This window comes from Echinococcus granulosus (genome assembly GCF_000524195.1).
Source record: "Echinococcus granulosus chromosome Unknown EG_S00020, whole genome shotgun sequence".
In the NCBI taxonomy this organism is placed as follows: Eukaryota; Metazoa; Platyhelminthes; class Cestoda; order Cyclophyllidea; family Taeniidae; genus Echinococcus; species Echinococcus granulosus.
The window spans coordinates 787715-809379 of record NW_020170400.1 but is presented as its reverse complement, the minus strand read 5'-3'; the positions used below and the strand labels follow the sequence as shown (position 1 = coordinate 809379).

Genomic DNA, 21665 nt, shown 5'->3' with positions numbered 1-21665 from the left:
CTTGCGTAAAATCCACCTGTAAAAACAAAGCAAATAATTCTTTGAAGAGAAATGATTAGCCGGTCAAAAGAGACTATGCCCAAAGTAGCTAATTAAAGTAGCTTGATGATCTTCAAGGAGCAGAGACCCCGGAATGCTTCACAATACACAAAATTTATCATTCAGCTTTTATTGCTATTGTTGAGCTTCCAATCATCGCCTTATTTCCGAATGACTGATACCCATGCTTTAGCTTAAGTGCTGAATTTGCAGTTTTGAAGCAAACTTTTCCCTATTATTCAGGTAGAAATAAGGCACATGGTTAACTAAAATAACCCATTAGTAGAACAGTGTGCTGAAGTCACTTGTACAAACTGTTGCATAGACCAATCTGAAAGCACCAATGCAGTCTGGTGCAGGCTCATTCACGAGAGCCAATCAAAGAGCTGTGTGATCACATTGCGAGAGGCTATTGCATTCTTGTGTGCTGCCATGTGATGGAGTACCCCACGAAATCCATTAAGACTGCATTTCAATGACCTTGGAATTAGTCTTCAGTTATCCTGCGGAGTAAGTTCCCTCGTATCCTATTCGAAATGCATTCTACATCACTTTTGTCTCGCACTCTGAGATAGGGTATTTTCTGCACTGAACTAGGGTCAGCTGTGACTGTTTCAGGGGGTACTTTCTCAAAACACCCAGTTTAAATCATGTTTTCATTAAATTTGGATGTGGCTTTTACCGTGCTCTAATTCAAGTTATAAATGCTATTATGGGAACATCACGTATAAAGTGTCCAAAGTTTGGCTTCAACGGTCTCGCATCTGTAATCACAACCGCATGAACGTAATAACTATTGCTATCTCGCAGCCTAACTTTTTAAAGCGGCTCTAAAACTCTTAGCTTCTTTTGTGAAGAATGAGCACCATTTGAATGAAGCGTCTTTTGGCTACCAGGTTAATCAATCTGTTCAGTTTGGTGTTCTCTCCTTATCTTCGTATCTGACTAGCTGGATGGTCCGCGTTCTCTAGTCATTCTAACCAATCATATCGAAGCGGTAAATGTTTAGTGACAATGCACATGCATCGATCATTTTCATCGCACTATGGCAGTATGTTCCTATTTACCATCCCCAATGTTGATCATCCTATTTCCGAGCTAGAAACCCTTCCATTTTTCCAACCACCCGCACATTTACTGTTTTCCACTAATGCACCTCTTAGCTCATCCGCGCCCTCCACTACCGGGCGGGTCTCATCTCGTCTTGCTTTTTTCCAATATTTACATCGCCCACATATTCTCGTCAAGTGGATTTCCACTTTTAATAATTAGATATGCTTACACAACAAGGATTCGATTTCACGACGCAAATCGAACGTGTGACGTTTAGCGAGTCCATTTGACCCTTCAAAACATGGAGAAGTAGGCGTCCATTTCCAAATCCAATTCTACAAGTCAATTTACTGTCAAATGACTACCGATTAATTAAATTGATGACTTGAAAACTGCTTGCCTCGATCATTTAAAATTTCTCCCATTTCAAGATTTTGTAATCGTATCCCAGCGATGGGGCATTATCGTTCACCCAGTTGATAAGTAGATTTTTGCCCCATTCACTTAACAGAAGCATATTTACTAGCAAAACAAAGGTTTTAGTCAAACAAACCAACAACCTCTTAAATAGTAACAACTAGTTTAATTACATTTTTGCACCGAAAAGCGAAGTTTTATTACACTTTCTCCCCATTTTCAATAAGTCATTTGTCATTAATACTTCGCTACCTAACGCCAACCATTTTGCATGAGTTAACTTATCAGCTTTTTTTCAATCCAAAGCTCTATTCACAGTTCACTAAATAAGGTGCTAATTTATAACGTTTGTGAACACCTTTATTACATCTACTTACCCTATTTGAGTGTTGTTACGGTAGAAAAAATGTCTACTTTCGCACCTCAATACGGCGTAGTGCTAGCATCCGGTAGGCTTTTTCTCGATGCTTTGTCTTAAATTTATAGACACATAAAAATTCCGATTAATTTTCGCCCCGTCACACCCCCTAAACTGAGCTCTGATTATCTTAAACACGGTGCATTTTCGGTCGTTTTTTTCAGAATTCGATACTTGCATCCCCGCCAATCAGTAAACAAAAGTGCTAACCAGTCAACGATCTAACCACTGAACGATCTGAACGACCATTTTTGGATTACTCAAGGCTGTGCTATGGTAATGATTCGGTGGTTTACCAACTAGAAAAGAATATTTGCATTTCTCGACGCTTAGAACCACCCTAAGCCTTACTATAACGCCTTGCGCCCCCTATTTGAATCTTTTTTGGGAATTAGCTACTTTTATGGGTCTGAGCACGCCTTATAGACAATATTGTTTGTAGGCTAATGCATTTATGATCAATTCTTAACTAAAAGATGCCTTTACTATCATAGGGGGGTGTAATCATGCAACAAAACATTCTGCACTTGGTCACGTGCCCTAACCGTTGAAGCAGTCCCATTAATTCTGCCTTTAAAAACAGTAAATTTTGGGAGAATTCGCAGCTTTATAAAACAAAGATAGGTCATTTCGTGTATATAGAATTATCACCTAATGACTAGTAGGATTTACTTAAGCAGGGTACAATACCTCCATAAAAATTTCACCAATATTCTTGTAAAATTTTCATAATTTTGTGTTGGCAGTGTGTTGCGGCTAAATTTGTTGCATTTAAATGAGGGATTTTGCGTTATACTTTTTTACCAAGAATCATAATGGCAATTAATAAGTCCGCGAAGGCACTTTGATTTTACTGGAATGACTACCGTCTCAAGTTGTGCTGCAAATTCAATAATGGCGCGCCGACCTTTACAATGACTATAAATAACCTACAGTAGATAACACGCTCTTGTTCTCAGCCAGTTTTCACTTCTCAGAAATAAATTCACCTCCTAAAATAAAACCTCTTATATCCCCTCCCCACCCGCCCAGACTTTAATGAAATCATACACCTCACTTTTGACGCTCTTGAAACTAGCTCTCCTGGGACACGGATTAACAATCTAAATGGGTGCATAAAATACGGTTTAAGAAAAACATGACTACTTATTCTCTATAGTTTTAAAATCACGGGTAGTATCATCGCGTCGTGGCAAGATCGAGCCCCTCTTACGAGTCAGCCTCCACCTAAGGCTAGTGGAAAAGTACCTCCAATCACCCAAACGCTATAGCGTCACCTTTAGATAATGCATTAGCGCTCTCACGTAGAGGAGTTGGTCGGTGGAGGCAGCTCCACCACCATCATATGACATGTTTTGTGCATGCCGTATCCGTAATCAATTTCTTCCTTTTCCCCTGTTATTAGCTGCCGTTTTGAGGACTCAGCAGTGAAAAGGAGGGAAAAACTTGGGATTTTCTCATTCCTGTGATTCATAAATTGACCACCTCTTCACTGGTTCTTTTGTTTTACCTATTTTTTGACTGTTCAAACGCATTTAAGTCATGTTAAATGGACTCTTAGCCAATTAATATGGTCTAAACACTTGTCGATCGAATGGATGGGATACGGTTGCTTAAATGAGGCACGAAAAGTATCTAACAATTGCTTAGATAAATTCGTTCATTAATTTTAATTAGATTTAGTCCTTCGCTGCAAGAGGCAACACTGCTCGCACCCCAATTGTCAGCTTGAAGTTTAACGCTTGAGTATGCGTGCATTAGCCTTCAAAATTGTTCAAGCTTTTTGAGAAGACCTCGAGGAAACCGCTACTCATATGCCTGATACGAGAGAGATGTGTTGTTGGGATCACCTTCTCTGATTTAGCGAAACTAGTTCGCCACGGTATTCCGCACCACCCATTCCAGATTTGATGGTCAAAATTTTGGGCTATCGCTGCAAAGATGGTTTTGGAATGATTATACCTTATCCATTATTGGTAGGAGCCAACCATCATATCATTCTCAATATCCAGCTTTTTTAACACGTAGCACAAAAGATAAGTCCGAAAAATCGAGTAATTTTCCACCAACACAAGCAGATTTCCCAAAGGGTCATCTGAGAAGGCGAATAAGCATAATGATTAACTGCATTTATCTCAGGGTCAGAAAATGGTACCAATCTTAGGGGTTCCATCAACTTCCTTTAGACCTTAGCTTAGAAGTGAGGAACACAATCCATATCCTCCCTCCATGGCAAATATCAGAAGTTTATCATCAGGGCGGTAGAGATTGTCATCACTTAAGATAGTTCATAACAAATAATCAAAGTTAGGTAATAAATAGCTACATTTTCGTGAAAAATGGATAGTATTATTTGCTACATATATCTAAAAGTAATAAATCCATCAGAAATTTAAAATATCGTTAATTTTTGGCTTAGGGACCTTATAATATGCCTCAAAAACAGGGTACGAATATTCACTCATTTAATCAACTTTAAGAAAATAAACATGAAAATAGTACTCAATTGCATATGAATAGGAAGAGGTTTTGGAGTAGCATCTTTTTCAGATATTTTTAGTTTAATTTTTATCACTCTTGCAGCCTCTGCAAGTATCCCAGAGTAACACAGCATAAGCCAGCCAAGAAATTCACTTTTGTATAAAATGTATAACCCTAACCTACCTACCGACGTTTTAATCGCCATTTTGTCGCCCAGCCGTCTAGTCTAATTCGACAGCAAGCATTTGACTGTTCAGTGCCAAGAAAAGATGATAAACATCACGCTGAGAAATACAATCAGAAAATACGGAGAATGAGAATGAGGGTGAACATGAGGATGAGATAGTACTTACCTCCGCCTTTCCCTCCCTTCCTCACTCTCTACAGCACTCTATCACTTCTACCCCATCATAAGGTACAAATCTCACGTCTGTGCCACGAAGTCCGGGGTCTCGCCTTATCTAATTTTACCTCATTATAACGATATAATTGACTTTTTGGCTAAAATGTTTTTTGATTTCACGTGGGATTCTCTGGTATTATTTTAATGGAATTAATTAAATGGAGATTTGTGCATTTATTTTTTTTCCTTACACGATCATTAAAATTTAGGCACCTTTTAATTTTTCTGATATTAATTCACTTAAGTACTTGACTCCAATGGAAGCCTTGAAAACACCTTTGTTTGACTTTACTGAAACTCTTACCGAAGCCTGATGATGGTCTTGAGCTGAATGTCCCCGGCCATCTTTTGCTCTAGGCGTCAGAAATTCGACAAAACGAATCGCCTAGAAAAGTGTTTGATGGATATTTCAACGCTTGGAATAGATCTCTTTCATAGCCATACATTCAGCAGGAACCCAGCATGCTAGGGGGCAAAAAGGAATCGAGTTAAAAGATAGCGTATTATTCGGGGGGGGATTCCATTTCGATGGATACTGTGGGTTCTGTCGTGCAATGGTGTAAGAGCCAGACGAGAAGAAAAGTGAAATGTTGTTACTGATTTAGAAAATCAAAAATAAAATATGATACATGAAGAATGGTGAGTCTACATGCCAGATGTAAGTTGTCAATTTCTCAGTGATTCATAATCAAAATCTCTTTTCAAGTGAACTGAAAGGTTTGTGAACCCAATTTGGTATAACTTGAAGTAGTTGAATAATTAGGCGAGTTGAAGGATGGATGGATATGAGCTGAATGTGTCCACCTCCCGATCATCCAAATTTGCCATTATCATGTTACCATTTAAGAGCTCTGTCATGGAATTTAAAATCATCCACTTTGAACAAACTTCCAGTGCTGTGCATCAATTAGTTGTCTAAGGACATCACTGCTCGATCTTATTCGAGCGGTTTCTTTACGCTGCATTGCATTAATTCGTTCCGCAGCTGACCTTCTCTTTGAAAGTGTTAAAAATTATGGGTATTAATCAAAGCATGGCTTAGAGTGCATCTTCACGATAAGTGACCATGCTTGTGGCATTCTCAAGCTCGGAAATGACAAAATTTAGTTAACTTCCTGCTACGTTTTCCGAACAAGTCTGTGTGACTCCTATTGCACAACTTTGAACCCTGACACAACATTTTAGGGCGTTGTAAATTTAATTCAATAATGCATAATTACCGATGAACTCAGCTAAAAGGTTTTAGGTCATTAACTTATTTTCGAATTCAAAGAATAGATTTGTGAGTTGTAACAACAACCAATCCATTATATATCAATACTTCACACTTCCAAGCCACACGCCATGTCATCTTTAGTCAGCTACACTTGAGTTGTGTATTTGTGGTGGACTGTCCACCTTGGTACACCTGGAAGCGTTCGCCTGTTGACGGCCTAAAGACATCTGCAGCTGGCATCAATCTACTCTATGCTGCTTAATGGAAGAGGAAGGTGTCTAGGATTACATGGTCTGGAGGTGCAGTCAGGACTAAAAAATTGGTAGGAAGAGAGTCGAACTCCGATTATTACTACTGTGTGACCCAGACTTGAGAAGATTTACACCTTAGGGTGGCAAAGTGGAAGTGATGGAGTGTTGGAGGAAGAGAGAGAGGATTGAAGGAGGGAAGAAAAGGGGAGAGGTGAGTACTGCCTCATCCTCATGCTCACCCTCATTCTTATTATCCGTATTCCTTGAAGATTTTTTGTTTCAGAGCGGTGATCATCATCGCTTATTGGCACTGGGCATTCACATGTTCAAAGTGACAACAGCTTACGATTCTCTTCACATTTCAGCATCGATTACTGTTACAAATACATGTATCATGTTGAAAGAAAACGTGACCGAAAACCGCTCGCGAATGCATCACCGTTCCTTCTCGGCCCAAACATGCGAATCTGTCTTCCAACCCTTGGAGTTATCGTCGAATCCGGCCTCTTCAAACGTCACACTAGTCAATAATCCACCAATCTATCAACATCATTATCAAGACTCTCGAATCAATAACCCTTACCAAACTCTCAACGGTACTATTCGAATAGTTGAGCGTCGAAATCGACTTAAACAGGAAGGACACCAACCTCGATGCTCCAGTGTACCCGTCTGCACATCCAGAGTGCAGAAAAGTGAAGACAGCGGGATGGGAGATTACTTAACGACTGGTATGAACGATTCACCTACAAGCGTTTTACGAGGAGTAGCCCCCTGGATGGCTACCGAAGAGAAAGCAGTGGGAATAAAAAAGGACAGCCGAAACCGGATAAAACATTATGCCCATAGCATCCGCGATCACTTGTTACCCTTGTGGGGGCAAGTAGATTTCAATGGAAAACCACCTCCCCACCCTCTATCTACGCATATCCATCCGTTACCAGAACAGTGGTAAGTTGAGTCGACATGTCGGCATATTAAAATCTAGTAATATTGGTTGGCCACGCTCCTTTATGGAATCCTAAATTCTTTACTATTAAATAATCTGTAGAATACTGTTTTTTATTTTACAAGTCCTACCATTTTTTAAAATTTCGAAATGGTTTTTGGGTTGATAATAATTTGTCAGACATCCCTATGATGGTTCTCGTTAATTTATCCATTTGAAGGGGTTTTTCAAATTTATTTCTGTTTACAACAGTTTTTGAATGCCAAATTTGAACAATCAAAGATGACAGCGGTTCCATGCCATCATATTTGTTTCGTGGAATTTTTAAACGAGTAATAGGGAAGCTAAAATCAAGGACCTTGAATGAGGGCACAGCTCTACTCTGAGTATCGCCTTTGAGCCTCATCCATGTATTAGGATGATGGGAGAGATGGACATCACGGACAGAACGCGTGTTTCCTCCCCCCTCGCAGTCATCTGCCGCAGAGTCCAGTTGCTAGGCTGGGAAGCTTAAGTGCCTGATCTATGGGCGAATGGCTACCTTAAGCAGGCACGTGTCATCCCCCTTGTCCCTTATCTCATAGAGCTCCCACGTCAATGACTCATCCTGCACTCCTTTGTCTTCTACCGGGTTAGTCACTAATGTGTAAAAACTTGAGTGTTGCCACTTTGAATCACACATCTGCGGATGGCAATTTCGGAAGGTATAAAAGAAAGAATAAAATGCGCTCATTCTTCAGTGTAGTCCCCCTGCTGCCATATTTGTGCACTTATCGCAGGGTTCACCTAATATCTATTAAACACTTTCGATAAATGAATACCGGTCAGAGCGCAGAAAGCGGACTAACCTTTCGAAATTATCAGGATACGTGAATAATTCTGTACACAGGTTATCCCTCGTACAATTTCACGACAGATTATGGTCCATCTATCCATCCAGGATCCGACGTTCCAGTAGCTAAACACCCGTTGGAATGGCTTTTGTGCTTAGGGTTAGGAATCGCTGATCTCTAAATCATCACTGACGACCATACAGGCGTCCTTAAGACTTTTACTCCATTCGAAGAGTTTCATCAGCGCTGTTCCACACAAAGGGGCTATTGCGTATCTTTATTGATTAGGAATGTCCGGATCGGTAGCTCAATCTCTCAGCCCAATGGTTGATGTCTTAGAGACATTCAGGGGAATACGCGAATGCTTTGCTGAAACCAAGGCTATCAGATTAGGTCCTCAACGGAGACAGTAATAATTTCATCTTTACCGCAATCTCTTCAGCTGTTTGTTTTCTAATTCAACAAATCATTGTTGGTCACTATAATATCTCCATTAGCTTTAAATGAACTAGGAGACAGCCCTTGTTTGAAATATCCTCAAATAAGTATGTTGTAGCCTTTGGGGAGTCACTCATCAATCGGAAAACTTAATAGCACTTTACTCACAGTTGGGATTGGCTAATTGGGACCTCCCCTCCTCTCCTCTTCAATCAACTTCAGAGAGGGGAATTCGAAAAAGGGAGTAGCGCTCCCTCTTGAAAAGGTGGCAATGCAGGCGGGTTGACTCTTCCTTCTCCACCTCCCTCTACTCCCATCACGTTAAGCGCACCGTGTGCACGTGCACATGGGTAGCCAATTACGGTCCTCGTGGTGAAATAGCAGGGTGCCTGTAGTATGTTAGATTCACGAGGGATGTTAGACATTAGGTATATAGATAGAACAATATTTTAGCGCCTTTACAAAAACAGCTAGAAATAGACCACTAAACGGTGCTTGTAAGCTAACGAACGATTCCACGGATTGTTGGTCGGCCTGCAAAATCTTGTACTGGCTGAGGCCAAGGTGAATAGAATAGAAAGTCATTATAGTCGCCAAAAACGAACATATCTATTTCATGCCACCTGCGAATTCGCGGCTTTGACGAAATAACTGCTTGAAACGCATGTAGCTTCCATCACAGAGCATATTAAATCGGTAGCGCCGACAGCAGCCTGTAGCAAATCTCACGGATAAAATCTTTGGCTAATGAAAGACCACATCACTGTGGTCAATGGTTTGAGCAAGATATGCCCTTCTGGCACTAGCTGGTATCCGGATGGCAGACGAAGTGGCTTAGCTGAAAACAGCCACAGTGGAAAGAAGCGACAGATAGACCCGTCTCAACCAATTTAGGAACTAAAGGTTGTTCGGAGTGAAATCAGTTTAAAACATCTCATCTTTGTCCCACCTTCTTTCTGAAGAGTCCCATTGTAGCACCAACCAGTGTAGTTGCTCAGACAACAGCTGAGACCGTTAGCTAACGACATGCTTGCCCTGCTAGTTACCGCACAGTGTGATTCAATAGAAGGTGCTTTTAATGGTGAAAAAGATGTTTAAACGTAGAACAGGATTCCCCTTTAGACTTCCTCATTTACAAGATCACAACTTTGTTTTAATTTAATTAAAAAATTGAGCACACAGGGGAGAGGTGTGTGAGTCATAAAGGGGGTTGTGATTTGCTCCATCGCCCGAAGTTCGTCCGCCCGCTTAATCGGCCAATTATTTCGGATTCCAATAGCAGAATGTGATTTGTTGATTGCCCTCGTCTTGAAAGGCAAATGTTTTGTGTTGATAAATCTGAAGGTAAAGATATCTTAAATTCTATCCTAATTCACCAGCCTTGATCGTAAAAGCCAGTTTTGCGTAACAGGTTTTGTAGTACCTCGTCCTAAGTCAAACCTGCAGTTTAAGCCCTTAATAACACTGTTTTTCGGAGTTAGAAAAACGAAGATTGCAATGTAACATTATTATCTCTTAATTCAAAGTTATATGAAAATTATCCTTTTAAAAGATTAGCTATTCAGACGACTTTTCATTGAACTGTCCAGCTACTTTGTAGTTAGATGTCGTGGACAATTGTTCCAAAATACCGGTTTTCAAGCTGAAACGATGAAACCGCTTTGTCTAGGCATTCTACAGAAGGCAATTCATTTCCAAACCTTTAAATTTTGGCAATGCGCTCCCTACCATAGTCTCCGATAAAAGTGCACCCCACTTGCTTTAACCCTAACATGGCACACATGCGTGACGCTGATAGTGAAGCTGTGAAAGGTTATCTTACCAGAAAAAAAATATATTAATTTCAAATAAATTCAGTACACAAGGTATCCGTCTTCAGAACCAAAGGAAATATTTTTATCGACTTCCATCCTCGCTTGCTTTTAATTCTGGTCAGCTGTCCCATGTGACTGTGTGATTCCAAGAAAAGGTTCTGGTCATTGTTTGAAGCAATGTTACTGGAGAGTAAAACAAATGGGGATGAGGCAGTGTCTACCTCCCTTGAAGAGATAGGCCCTGGCCGTAGTTTTCACATAGCTCGCTACAATTCCAATTTGCCGTCGATTCAACTTTGGAATGAAAAAGAACATCACAAAGCAATCGGTCAGTAAGTAAAGCAGTGATTAAACTATCTGGAACGTATTACGTGGTATTGTAGTGCACGTTAAAGCGGTGAAAAGCAACAAATTTATAGTCCTTAGAGCATTTAGTATGCCATTTGCTTCCTACACTTCCTCTTTCCATCGACTTAATGTGGGTGTTTAGAAGCAAACTGTTGCATCATCACTCTCCTTCATCATTTTTAGAAGATGCTTGTCATAGAGTCGTCTCCAATTGCTTTAAGGTGACAATAGCGATATATCATTCTTCATCGTTTTTAAGGAGTGGGCTCTGCCCTCCTTAGTTTCATGAGACCATCTTTGAGTGATTTATGGATGATTCATTAACAGAACTAGATGACAGCTTCAAACGATTGGATTGTTGATGTTATGTTGCCTGTCAATCATAAACTGAACCTCCTCCAAATGCCCTAGTAACTACTTGTAGAAGGAGCCAACTTCTCCAGCGTTGAAACTGGGTTCAACTCATTTTGTAGAGCAGTAGACAGCCTCAAATCCCATCCACCGGATATGACCGGCATTTGACAAGGGTACAATAAGGGTGATATACGCACGTTAGAACAGATCGTGCTTCGTCAACCGTGCTGTCTGGACAATGTTGAATTGATTCCTATCCAGTGACGTTTATAATGACGTCCAGAACTCTTCCAATTACTGCCTAGCAAACACACGCGTAATGTTTTTCAATTGCCAGTAAAACATTAACAGCCGAACTAACATGTGGATAGTATCAAGTTACTGTCCCTTCAATATGAGAAATTCTAAGAGAATTACGCAGGCAGTAAAGGTCTACCCTATGCCATAAAACCATCTAAAGGTGGAAATTTAGAGGTCAAAGGGGGAAGGTCAGCTTGTACACGTGGGGGAAAGCTTCCTACCGAAATACAGTGGCGATCGGAACAGCTGTTACAGAACGGGAACCTCCTTCACCCCTCCACCTCTGTTCCCCTCCTCCAGTCCCTTAGACCTACGCATCTGTCGTGTTTTTGCAATGGTGAAATAAAATTCAGGGTATTGCAGTTGAACGTGATCATTAATTTGCAATATCCTATTACAAATTGAAATTGGTTATGCTGGTCCTTTTCAGGAGGGTAAAATGTCATCAATTTAGTGACTAACTTGAGAGATATGAGTTGTCAGAGTCCACAGGAAGTGTTTCATTTTTTTTGACCAATAGCATAATGTAATTAACTAAACGACTAAAGATGCAGTTAATTAGCCCCACTTTCTTTCGCATTCAAATGGGACTTCACCATCTTCTTTGATGGAAGGTTGTGATTTTCCCATCTTCGTTTAAAAACATCGAAAAAATAAACGCGTCCATAATTGATACTGCTAACTTGTGCGTAATGAATGGATGGAAGGATGGATACCAAGTGGGTGGATAACTGGCCTGAAACTGTTCTGCATTATTCGCCATTCCATGAAATAGGAAAAGAAAAATTATTAATTTCTACAAATTTGACCCTTTTAACGCCGGTTAAAATGGTAAGAAGCGTATTTTGGACAAGGCCACTAAAGCTCTTAAACAATGGATCGTTGGGCCTTCAAAAAACGTAGTTTTCTCAATGTAGACTCACACGGAACCCCAGGTGAAAAGCCACTGAGCGTATCCCTCCCCTTTCGCTCCTCTCTCGCGCTCCTGTCTGTCGTTTATTTAGCGTTGGTTTAATCTTGTTCATCGCCATAGGGTGAGAAGACTGTACCCTCTCTAACTTAACAATTCCTGGAAAAATTTGATCAAATTAGACGGAAATAATGCGACTGGCTCTTGCAAAGGCGATTAGATAGTGGATGCGATCATCCGGATTGCAGTTTTCTGGCAGGGTGAGAATCTATTTCTCAGTATTTTTAAAAGTTGAGATGAAATGGTCTCATCCGCAGTATCTCTTACCTTTACCATAGCCCATGTCTCCCTCTTTCATGGTACGTAACTCTTTTCCAAGATGATTATCACCTGTTTGGATAGAATTTCCTTTGAAATATGGACGAGCGTACCGCACATTAATTTACACTCGAATACCCCTTTGTTGATGCACTTCGGGCTGCCCAAATTATCACATAGGTTTCTCAACGAAACTCAAAGTTGGCCTTTAAAATCCTTCACGATTTCACGAAAACTGATATGGGCCCTAAAATTTGCACCTTTTTGGATAGATGGGTGGATAGATAGATGGTTAGACGTACCTGCTTTACTTCACCAAACTCCATTCCATTATTTTCCATTCTGATTCCAGCTGTGAACTATCCCCCACGTGGCACATAGCCAGCATATTTTCAACATTAATCCCCCTACCATTAGGGATAGTTCTCTATCTACCCACTAAAGTGACCATATGGCTAACATAACCACATGGCAAATCCGAAGATTGCAATCTTGTCACGAGATTTTAAAACCCTTTTTCAAGTCTGTTTTCAAAAGGGGGAAGGTAAGGCAGTGGAAGCCGCCATCTGCCACCAAAACCACCCAATCACACATCTTATCCCTCACGGTGAATTTTTTAAGGATTTTTTCTACATTTGGTTCCTTCAAATGTCAACCGTTTTTGAGGATTCTTTCTACACTCCATATGCCCATATAAAATTCGCAGCAAATTTCAGAACCTATTTTAATGAAGTTTAAAGAATTAAGCATGCTTAAAGGACCTTTTGAAACCATTGGGTAAGCACAAAGTTCATAAGGTTTATGATATAGTACACTGCAATGACCTCGCGTAAGTTGCATACCATTGCAAAGCATAAATAGAGATGGATCAGGTGCATCAGTACAGTTCGCTACACTGTATTGCACCCTCTTCTGTTATTTCGAACTTCTCATATCATCGAATGCCGCCAAATGCAGTGGACGTCATTTGAGCTTGTCTACTGTTCTAGGATACGACTTAAACTCGCTTCCAATACTGCAGTAGCTAGCTCCTCCTACAAGACGTTATAGGGCATTTGGAAGGGGAGCGATTTACGGTTGCTGGACACTGCAGCATCCACGATCCAATGGTTTGGAGTTGACATCTGCTTTTCTTGATAAAATACTCGAGGGTCACTGGGAGATGGATGCATGACGCCGAAGAGGGCAGGCCCCTCTCCTTCGGAACGATGAAGAATGACACGCTGCTATTGTAAGCTTATGAACGTTGGAGACGACTCCATGAAGGACAAATTCTAGGAATGTGGAAAGAGAGCGATTTTCTAAGGACTATGGATATATTGATGTACGTTTATTTCACTTGCGTCACAGTAAAGAAAGGTGACGCACACTTGATTTTTTGCACATCTGCCTGCCTAACTTGCATTGAGGAATGGCTTAATGCTGTTGCATTCCAAGTTGAAGCAAACAATTATACACCGTCTTTTTTCCAAAGGCTCTCATACTACTTGTATGAGGAACAAAACTTAACGCTTTTTTAAAGTCTAGACGTGATATATGAGTGGTGTTTATGGCAGGGTTTTTCTCGTTGGGTTTGGATTATGGGTTATAGTAATGTGTTCTCAAAAAAAGTCTTCATTACGAAAGAGGAACTTAAGCACAAAAATTAGCGTGCTAAGCAGATTGCAAACGGAAATTTATAGATGAAGCACTTCCTTGAAGTACTTTACTTGACCACTAGCATCAAATAACAAAAAACGGTACTTTTCCTCAATTTGCACATTCATGGAAGTTATACATGGCAAATCAACAGGCCTTATCGTGCAAAACAGAACTTCTTTTTATAACAACTTGTCCCATTTACAAATTTGATTACACCACAAACAATGTGGACCCCGCAGAGTTCAAAATATGCTTGCGCAACATCGGTTAACCACTTAAGTACCAATAATCAATCTTAATAATAAGGTAACCGCAAAAGTTCGCATAGCCTTTTCAAAAAATCAGATGCTTAAACAATGCTTCTTAAAGTGTTTAGTAGTTGCCAGTACTGATTTTAAACCTTTCCCAATAAGGCACCAGCTAGCCAACATCACGAATGCCATTCGTCATCACAAGTCAGTTAGGTAGGCAGTGTATAAACGACGCACGTGAAAGAAGAAACCAACATCAAACTTTTTCCTCAAATCAAACAGATAATAGCGAATTGATTGTGATTACTCAACACACAGCTGTAATAACAGCTATGCTTCAATGCAACAATAAACCACCATCACAAATGGGACCACATTTCGGTAGCACTGGCCATAAAACCGCAATTATTCACACGCGGAGGCTAATTAAGCACCCCATCTTCCTCTTAGGGTTAACACGTGGCCCCTCAAGGCAGGTCATTCCAGACATCCCTTCACCTCTAACTTTCATCATCCACTTATGAAGACCACCCGCAGTATACTAGATGGGTCAGGGGTCACCGAGTAAACAGTAGAAATGTGCTGGTTCACATTCTGTACTTGAAGCGCTTTATGTGCAAACTGTCCTTTGTGTCTGTCTGGGCACGCGAATAGAGTCTTTTCTCCCCGAGGCGACTGTCGAACAAAGTCACCGTAGCCACAAAAAACACTGATTCATACACAGTGGTGCGCCAGATTAGGCCAGACTGGGGTGCAAGTGTACTACTCCCATGCTAAATGGGAGCAAAAATGAATGCGTGTTGGACTGCGTCGTAAAATTCAATTAAAGGATGACGTTTACATTATTTTTTAAATTCACTTGTGCAATTAATTAGCATATTTTCCTCTTCTTTTAATAATTTGCGTCTCTAATTTGTAAATTTTTGTTCAGCGTTTATACAAATCTGCTTGCATTCTAACTGAAAAACAAATCCTTCAGCAAGCAAACTCGTTTAAAAGAAAGTTCACCTTCGACGTATGGGAGGTTTGAGTAGCTGTAGGTGTAAGCTTGATACCAAGGTGATCGTTGAAGATCTAGCCCTGCTAAAACAAGTGCCACTTTGGCAATCTTGTTTCCTTCCCGTCCTGGTTACTCTTTCCACAAGTCTTCTGGTGAACTCCAAGCAACCATGAGACAAGGGCAAAGATAAAATGACGAATTTGGATCATAAGCTAAATGCTTCCTGCTTCAGTGGTGACAGTGCGTATCATGGACTTTGTTGGAGTTCCTTAGGTCGCCGCCTCCACAGGGTGGAATGTCTCGTGAAGAGGTGTCATAGTGCAAAAGCCAGAACAACACACCACAATGAATTTACTTCACAGGTTCCTCATCTTAATTTAGAACGTATAGGCCGAATAGAAGTGCTTTAAACGTGGTGCTCATTTTAACAGGGTTTACTTACCGCTACCACCAATATAATGCAGCGCCTAAACTATAAAAACTAACTAACAATTTACAAATAAACGAACTAGACTGTCATTCATTATTGGATAAAAGTAAACTGTCATGATAATCCTTTTTAAATCTTTTTATTCTATGAGCTTTAAATTCAGACAACCTTGGTACCTGATTCGCACTTAAGCCTTTATCAAAATTCCAAAGACCAAATCACATTTTTGGCCCATATATCCTCTAAACAATCATTTTGTTCGCATCAGACTATAATCTGTTATTTTAAAAGCATGAAGATTAGCAAGCATCGAGAATTAGTAGATATGATTTGGCTTAACCCACAACATTTTTAACTACTTGGACCTCAAGTAATGATCAGACACACGCACTCAGGTAAACACGTGGCCATGCATTTGGCTAAAAATTCGCCCTCCTAATTGGTCCATAAAACTGGCTTTGAATATGATTGGTCAATGGCTATTACTTATAAATCTGCGCCGTTTGGACAAGAGGCGCAGTGCACGGTGGGTATGAAATGATGAAAGGAGAGGCGGAGAAGGAGAATGCAATGATTTTGCCAGTCAAAAAGGTTCCCTTTACCAGTCGCAAAAGTCTAACCACTCCCATGAGTAAATTAATACGTCGTCTGAGTGGAATACCCTCGGAAAGCAGTACTCCTGAACCGCTACGAAAGGCGAGACTATCGTTTCAAACCTGGAAACGTCGAAAATCTGTTAGTCAGGAAAGGAAAGAAGAGGCTGATGGTAGGGAGAAGCACGAGCCCGTGGTGCTTCCATCACTGATTGCAAGCACTCCTACGGGTCAGCCATTACTGACCCTGAAAAGAGCTCCCATTGCTGAGACTGAAGAGGTAAATCTACCGGATGTAAAGAAGCCTAGACTTATTGTTACGGCTGCTCGAAGATTATCCGCTTTATCCGCTAGACCTATACGGGGCAACCACCGCCTCCGAAGCAAGAGAGTGACTGATATTTTGTGAGTTAGAGACCGGAGAAGCAAAGGATTGTACATCCACTCCATTCCTGCTATTTCAAGGAACAAATGCGACGAAAGCTGTTTTTCCCCTTTTAGGTCTCCATCCGAAACAATCAATGGGGTTCGCTATTCTAATACCAGTGATTCGAAACGATCGCGCAGTGCACAGCTCGGAGTAAACTACCTGCCTTCAACCGATGCCATCTTTGATGAATATTCTTTTGGAATGAGCATTGAAGACAGCGCTAGTGTGTCTCGTAAAAACGTAGTGTCAGAACTACCCATACAACCAGTGTCGACTAGTGAGTTCAACGGTAACGCTGGAACTTCATCTCCAAGCTTGGGTCTAACTTCACTGTCTCCGGAACCCTTAACTCCTTCCAATTTCCCTAAATCAAAGGAAATGGTTCAAAGAGTTGGAAAGACCCTGTTTAATAAGTGAGTTAGTCAAAGTTCATTTTCCTCCTTTTGCGTCCATCCAAATAGACATTTTCCTTTTTTTCAGGGATCCATATTCGGGTATTGATTACTTGGTAAAACAGGGGATATTATCATTCGAACCGAGAATAATAGCGGAATTCTTGACCAAGGAAGGTCTGAGTAGGCAAGCAATTGGCGAGTACTTCGGCAAACTGTCTGATCCATTGGCGCTTAAAGTGACAGAGGAGTTCGTCAATCATCTAAATCTGCGTCATGTGGAGTTGGATATCGCCTTGCGACGCCTACTAGAAAAGGTACATCCAGACGGTGAATCTCAGAAGATGGAATTCCTCTTAGAGGTACTAAAAAAGTGCTACATTGAACAGAATCAGGAAAAGGTTGAAAGGGAGTTTCACGACCCAGAAACCATTGGAGTTCTTGCTTATTCTATCATGCTCCTTCATACCACCTTCTATAATCGAAGTGCGCGCAAGTACGGCAAACCTATGACGAAGATTGAGTTTATCAACAACAATCGTGGCATTGATAATGGCCGAGATATCTCTGCGAAACGCCTTGAAGCTATCTACGACAGGATTGCAGAGAATGAATTTAGGACTCTGCCTGATCCAATTGACCGTCTCCGAAGGGTCGATAGGCTCTTCACAGGTCCTTTGAAACCGGAGAAACTTGTTCAACGTTATCGTCGATTCATAGCTTGGTTTTCCGCTTTGGAGGTTAATGACTTTACTGCTCGAAAACCGCTCATCTCCCGACCTACCTCACTAATTCGATGCTTCTTTATGTTCAACGATCTTCTGGTAATTACCAAACCACTTGGCATGAACCGTGCTAACGCAGTAGATGACCTCCTTGCTAGTGGAAGTCACCGGTCACGGTCGATTGATCGAATGATTAATAGGGTTGGCAGTCCAGCTCCTTTAACAGTGATAAGTCCTCCGAATACGAACTTTGTTTTAGAAACACCAAGCTGTCAAAAGTGGGGTTCAAGAGCTAATGATATTCAACTGCATTGTTATTATTCTACAGAAGTACCACCCAACGCCCTATTCCTTGTTCGACAGACCATCCCTCTCATCGACATAAAGGTGCTCAACTTTGAATGTGAATGTAAGTTGGAAGAAATTGCTTCCTATGATTAATAGATAGTGCGGCAAAAACCCCAAGGTTTCGTTCCTCTTACATTTCAGATTACAAGTATGGCGTCCAGTTGTGCGATGAGTTCAACGTACTTATCAGCTTCAGTTTGCCATCAAGTCACATTCGTAAAAAAATAATCGATCTTTTGCACAAAGGGATTTGGGAGACGAAAGAGATGATGAATTTCACCACTGGCGAAAGTCGACTACCGCTCATTTCTCCAGAGTCAAATGTATCTACTTCGAGTAACCTGGGCTTTTCTTAATGTAGAGATGCCTTATTTATTTGTCATTATCCTAGCAAGATGAGAATACGCCCATTATTACCTTAGCCGGAGGAATGACATTCATTGCACATAGAGGGAACAGCAACAACAGCTACGGGAGTCCTGCCGGAGACCTGTGTCCTTTTGACATGTATATACGTTTATAGAGTATTTATAAACAGACACATCGTGAAAGAAAGATCTTAGTTGTTTAATGCGTTTTTTCTGCACCATTGGTGGTGTATTTCTGTTTGTTCAAAGTTGGAGTGATGTCGTGACTAGATATCGTCGTATTTAGGATTTGTAATCGGTTAAACCGAATTTAGGCTATTTAATCACATCTGTTTCACTTTTATTATAAAAGCGCATAAAAATAGCTTTGGAGAATGTTCGTTTTTGTGAACACCACGGATGCAGAATTCTCTGTACTTTTCAGTTCTCTTCAACATTGATCCCCTTAAACCCTCAGTTTCGGCAGACGTTATGGGCTTAATGACTTTGACATTCACTAAAATGTTTCCGTGGCTAAAACATTTAGACTTGGGCTAAAACCCCTCTCGCATCTTTGGTCGCGGAATATAAGACACTCTATGAATGATTTAGTGGAGCTAATTGGTTTTTTGAAAGTTTGCCGAGGAACTCAGATTAATGGCCTCTTAAACTTCCACCCAAAACAATCCTTTTGGGAACTCACACAGTGAAAGTGTCAAAATCCTAGGTACCATTGTGACCGCTTCATTCCATCTTGCCTTTTTAATTAAACGGCAGTAGAGTGGAAAACAGTTCGAGTGCATGGAAATCCAAAAGGAAATTCAGGAATGAAATTAAATACTAATCCATGTAGTGAGCCAAAAGTGTCAGTGGTTTCTGCTCCTATGACTTGAAGGCAGGGGATTTTGAAGGGCATAGGGACGTTTATCCGTATGCTTTTTAGAGGTAGAGATGGATCAGGTGCGTCAGTACAGTTCGCTACACTGTATTGCACCCTCTTCTGTTATTTCGAACTTCTCATATCATCGAATGCCGCCAAATGCAGTGGACGTCATTTGAGCTTGTCTACTGTTCTAGGATACGACTTAAACTCGCTTCCAATACTGCAGTAGCTAGCTCCTCCTACAAGACGTTATAGGGCATTTGGAAGGGGAGCGATTTACGGTTGCTGGACACTGCAGCATCCACGATCCAATGGTTTGGAGTTGGCATCTGCTTTTCTTGATAAAATACTCGAGGGTCACTGGGAGATGGATGCATGACGCCGAAGAGGGCAGGCCCCTCTCCTTCGGAACGATGAAGAATGACACGCTGCTATTGTAAGCTTATGAACGTTGGAGACGACTCCATGAAGGACAAATTCTAGGAATGTGGAAGGAGAGCGATAGTTCAGCAGTTCTCTTGCACAAACCCATGTCAAATTACTAGATTTGTTGTTTTTTGATTTCACGGTCGATACAGAAAAGAAAGACGTCGAACACTTGAGTTCCTTTGATTATCTGCCTGTCTGGCTTCTAATAAAGATTAGCCTTGTGTCGTTGTATTTCATGAAACGCGACATTCCCAAGCTATCCCTTCATCTTCCTCATCACCCATGTAAGGCACGGACTACCTTACTCTCAGAGGCTTATGCGCACTTTGTGTCTGGTAAATCGTCAATGCAATGTGGGGATAATTATCAACCTTGTTTGCTTTTTAAAGTTCAATCGACAACTTTATTTGTGCAAACAATTCCCTCATGCCATGGGACACTTTCGATAGCTATCTGACTCACCATAAAATCCTTAGGAACCCTTTTAATTGTCATAAATATCATGCAAAAACGTCAACAGTAAAGTTTATTGGTAATTATTTGGGATCATCTTTGCAAGAAAATCTCAAAATTTTAGTCCATTTGCCTGTGCATTAGTAAGCTAGGTCAAATGATGAAGTAATTGGCAACGCCGCATCACTTCTTGTGGCTCTTGAGCTATTTACATGTTTAGTTGTCTTTTTTGGGATCTTTTCCAAAATTACTTAATGGAACTAATTGTATGGTTTACAATTGCCTTTTTTTGGTCTGAGGGCAGTGGTATAGATATGTTAGCTTAAATTTGACTAAATCCGTTAGGACATTCTATCATAGTGAACCAGAGGGACAAGGGGAAAAGGTAGAAAAATAAGGAGTAGGGGAATTTCAAATTACTGGGGAGACATTATTGTAGCAAGTGATAGGAGTGGTGAAAATAGGCATCAGTAAAAGGGTTAAAGAACACTTTATAGTGGATGAAATTGGGAGGGGGCAATGAACAATTCGGAAAACGACCTACGTGACATGAGTAAAACAATCTGCGTTTCTTCCATTAGCCGACAGAGGGGTGCGAGTGAAGGGAAGCGAACCTTTGGTCCCTCCCTCTCCACTTCACAACTCCACCTCTCCTCTCCCCAGTGAGTGCACAATTTCATCACCAACAGAACTGTGATAGGTTGGAGTAAAACACCATTTAGTTAGCCCGGGTTGAAGGTGCACCCAAAAAGAGTTGAGTTCTGCTAAGTGGTATTGACAATATAAACTGACAAAGGCACTGGCGGTGAATTATTAGTTTACTTGTGTACGAATTTTGGGAGCATTTCACAGTAATGGCTCTGAACCAGTTCTGGGCACTTTTGAGCCTTCTCACTATTACAAAAGCGTACAATTGCCAACCTATGAGGTATTCTTAAAAAGCTATGCTCTAGGTATTTTTGAATATAAGCTTCTTTTTGGCCTTAACCAAATAGTAGTCCAAAAGAAATAAACAAATTGTTTGGTCGTTACTTTACTCGCAAAGAGTTGGTTGAAGGTTTAAAAGAGATTCCCTGCCCTTGCAGGTGACGTACATCTTAAGGATAAATGAGACCTGGGCTGAGAAGAAGTTTGTGGTGGTGCTGGAAGAGAAAAAGGAGTAGTAGTAGTAGTAGTAGTAGTAGTAGTAGTAGTAGTAGTA

At 40.8% G+C, this 21665-nt stretch overlaps 2 protein-coding genes across 2 annotated transcripts; both read left to right on the top strand. All coding sequences in view use genetic code 11, as the record gives it.

Moving 5' to 3' along the window:
* Positions 1-6435: 6435 nt before the first annotated feature.
* Positions 6436-7233, top strand: EGR_03728 (hypothetical protein; the record flags this gene model as incomplete). Its single annotated transcript, XM_024492977.1, has 2 exons — positions 6436-6489; positions 6562-7233. 2 exons carry the CDS (start codon positions 6436-6438, stop codon positions 7231-7233), a joined length of 726 nt encoding a protein of 241 aa, XP_024352634.1.
* A 9168-nt stretch (positions 7234-16401) lies between these two features.
* Positions 16402-18708, top strand: EGR_03727 (IQ motif and SEC7 domain-containing protein; the record flags this gene model as incomplete). The annotated part of the gene is made up of 4 exons (XM_024492976.1): positions 16402-16862; positions 16959-17300; positions 17368-18413; positions 18494-18708. The coding sequence occupies 4 exons, from the start codon at positions 16402-16404 to the stop codon at positions 18706-18708; spliced, it is 2064 nt and encodes a 687-aa protein (XP_024352633.1).
* Positions 18709-21665: the final 2957 nt, after the last annotated feature.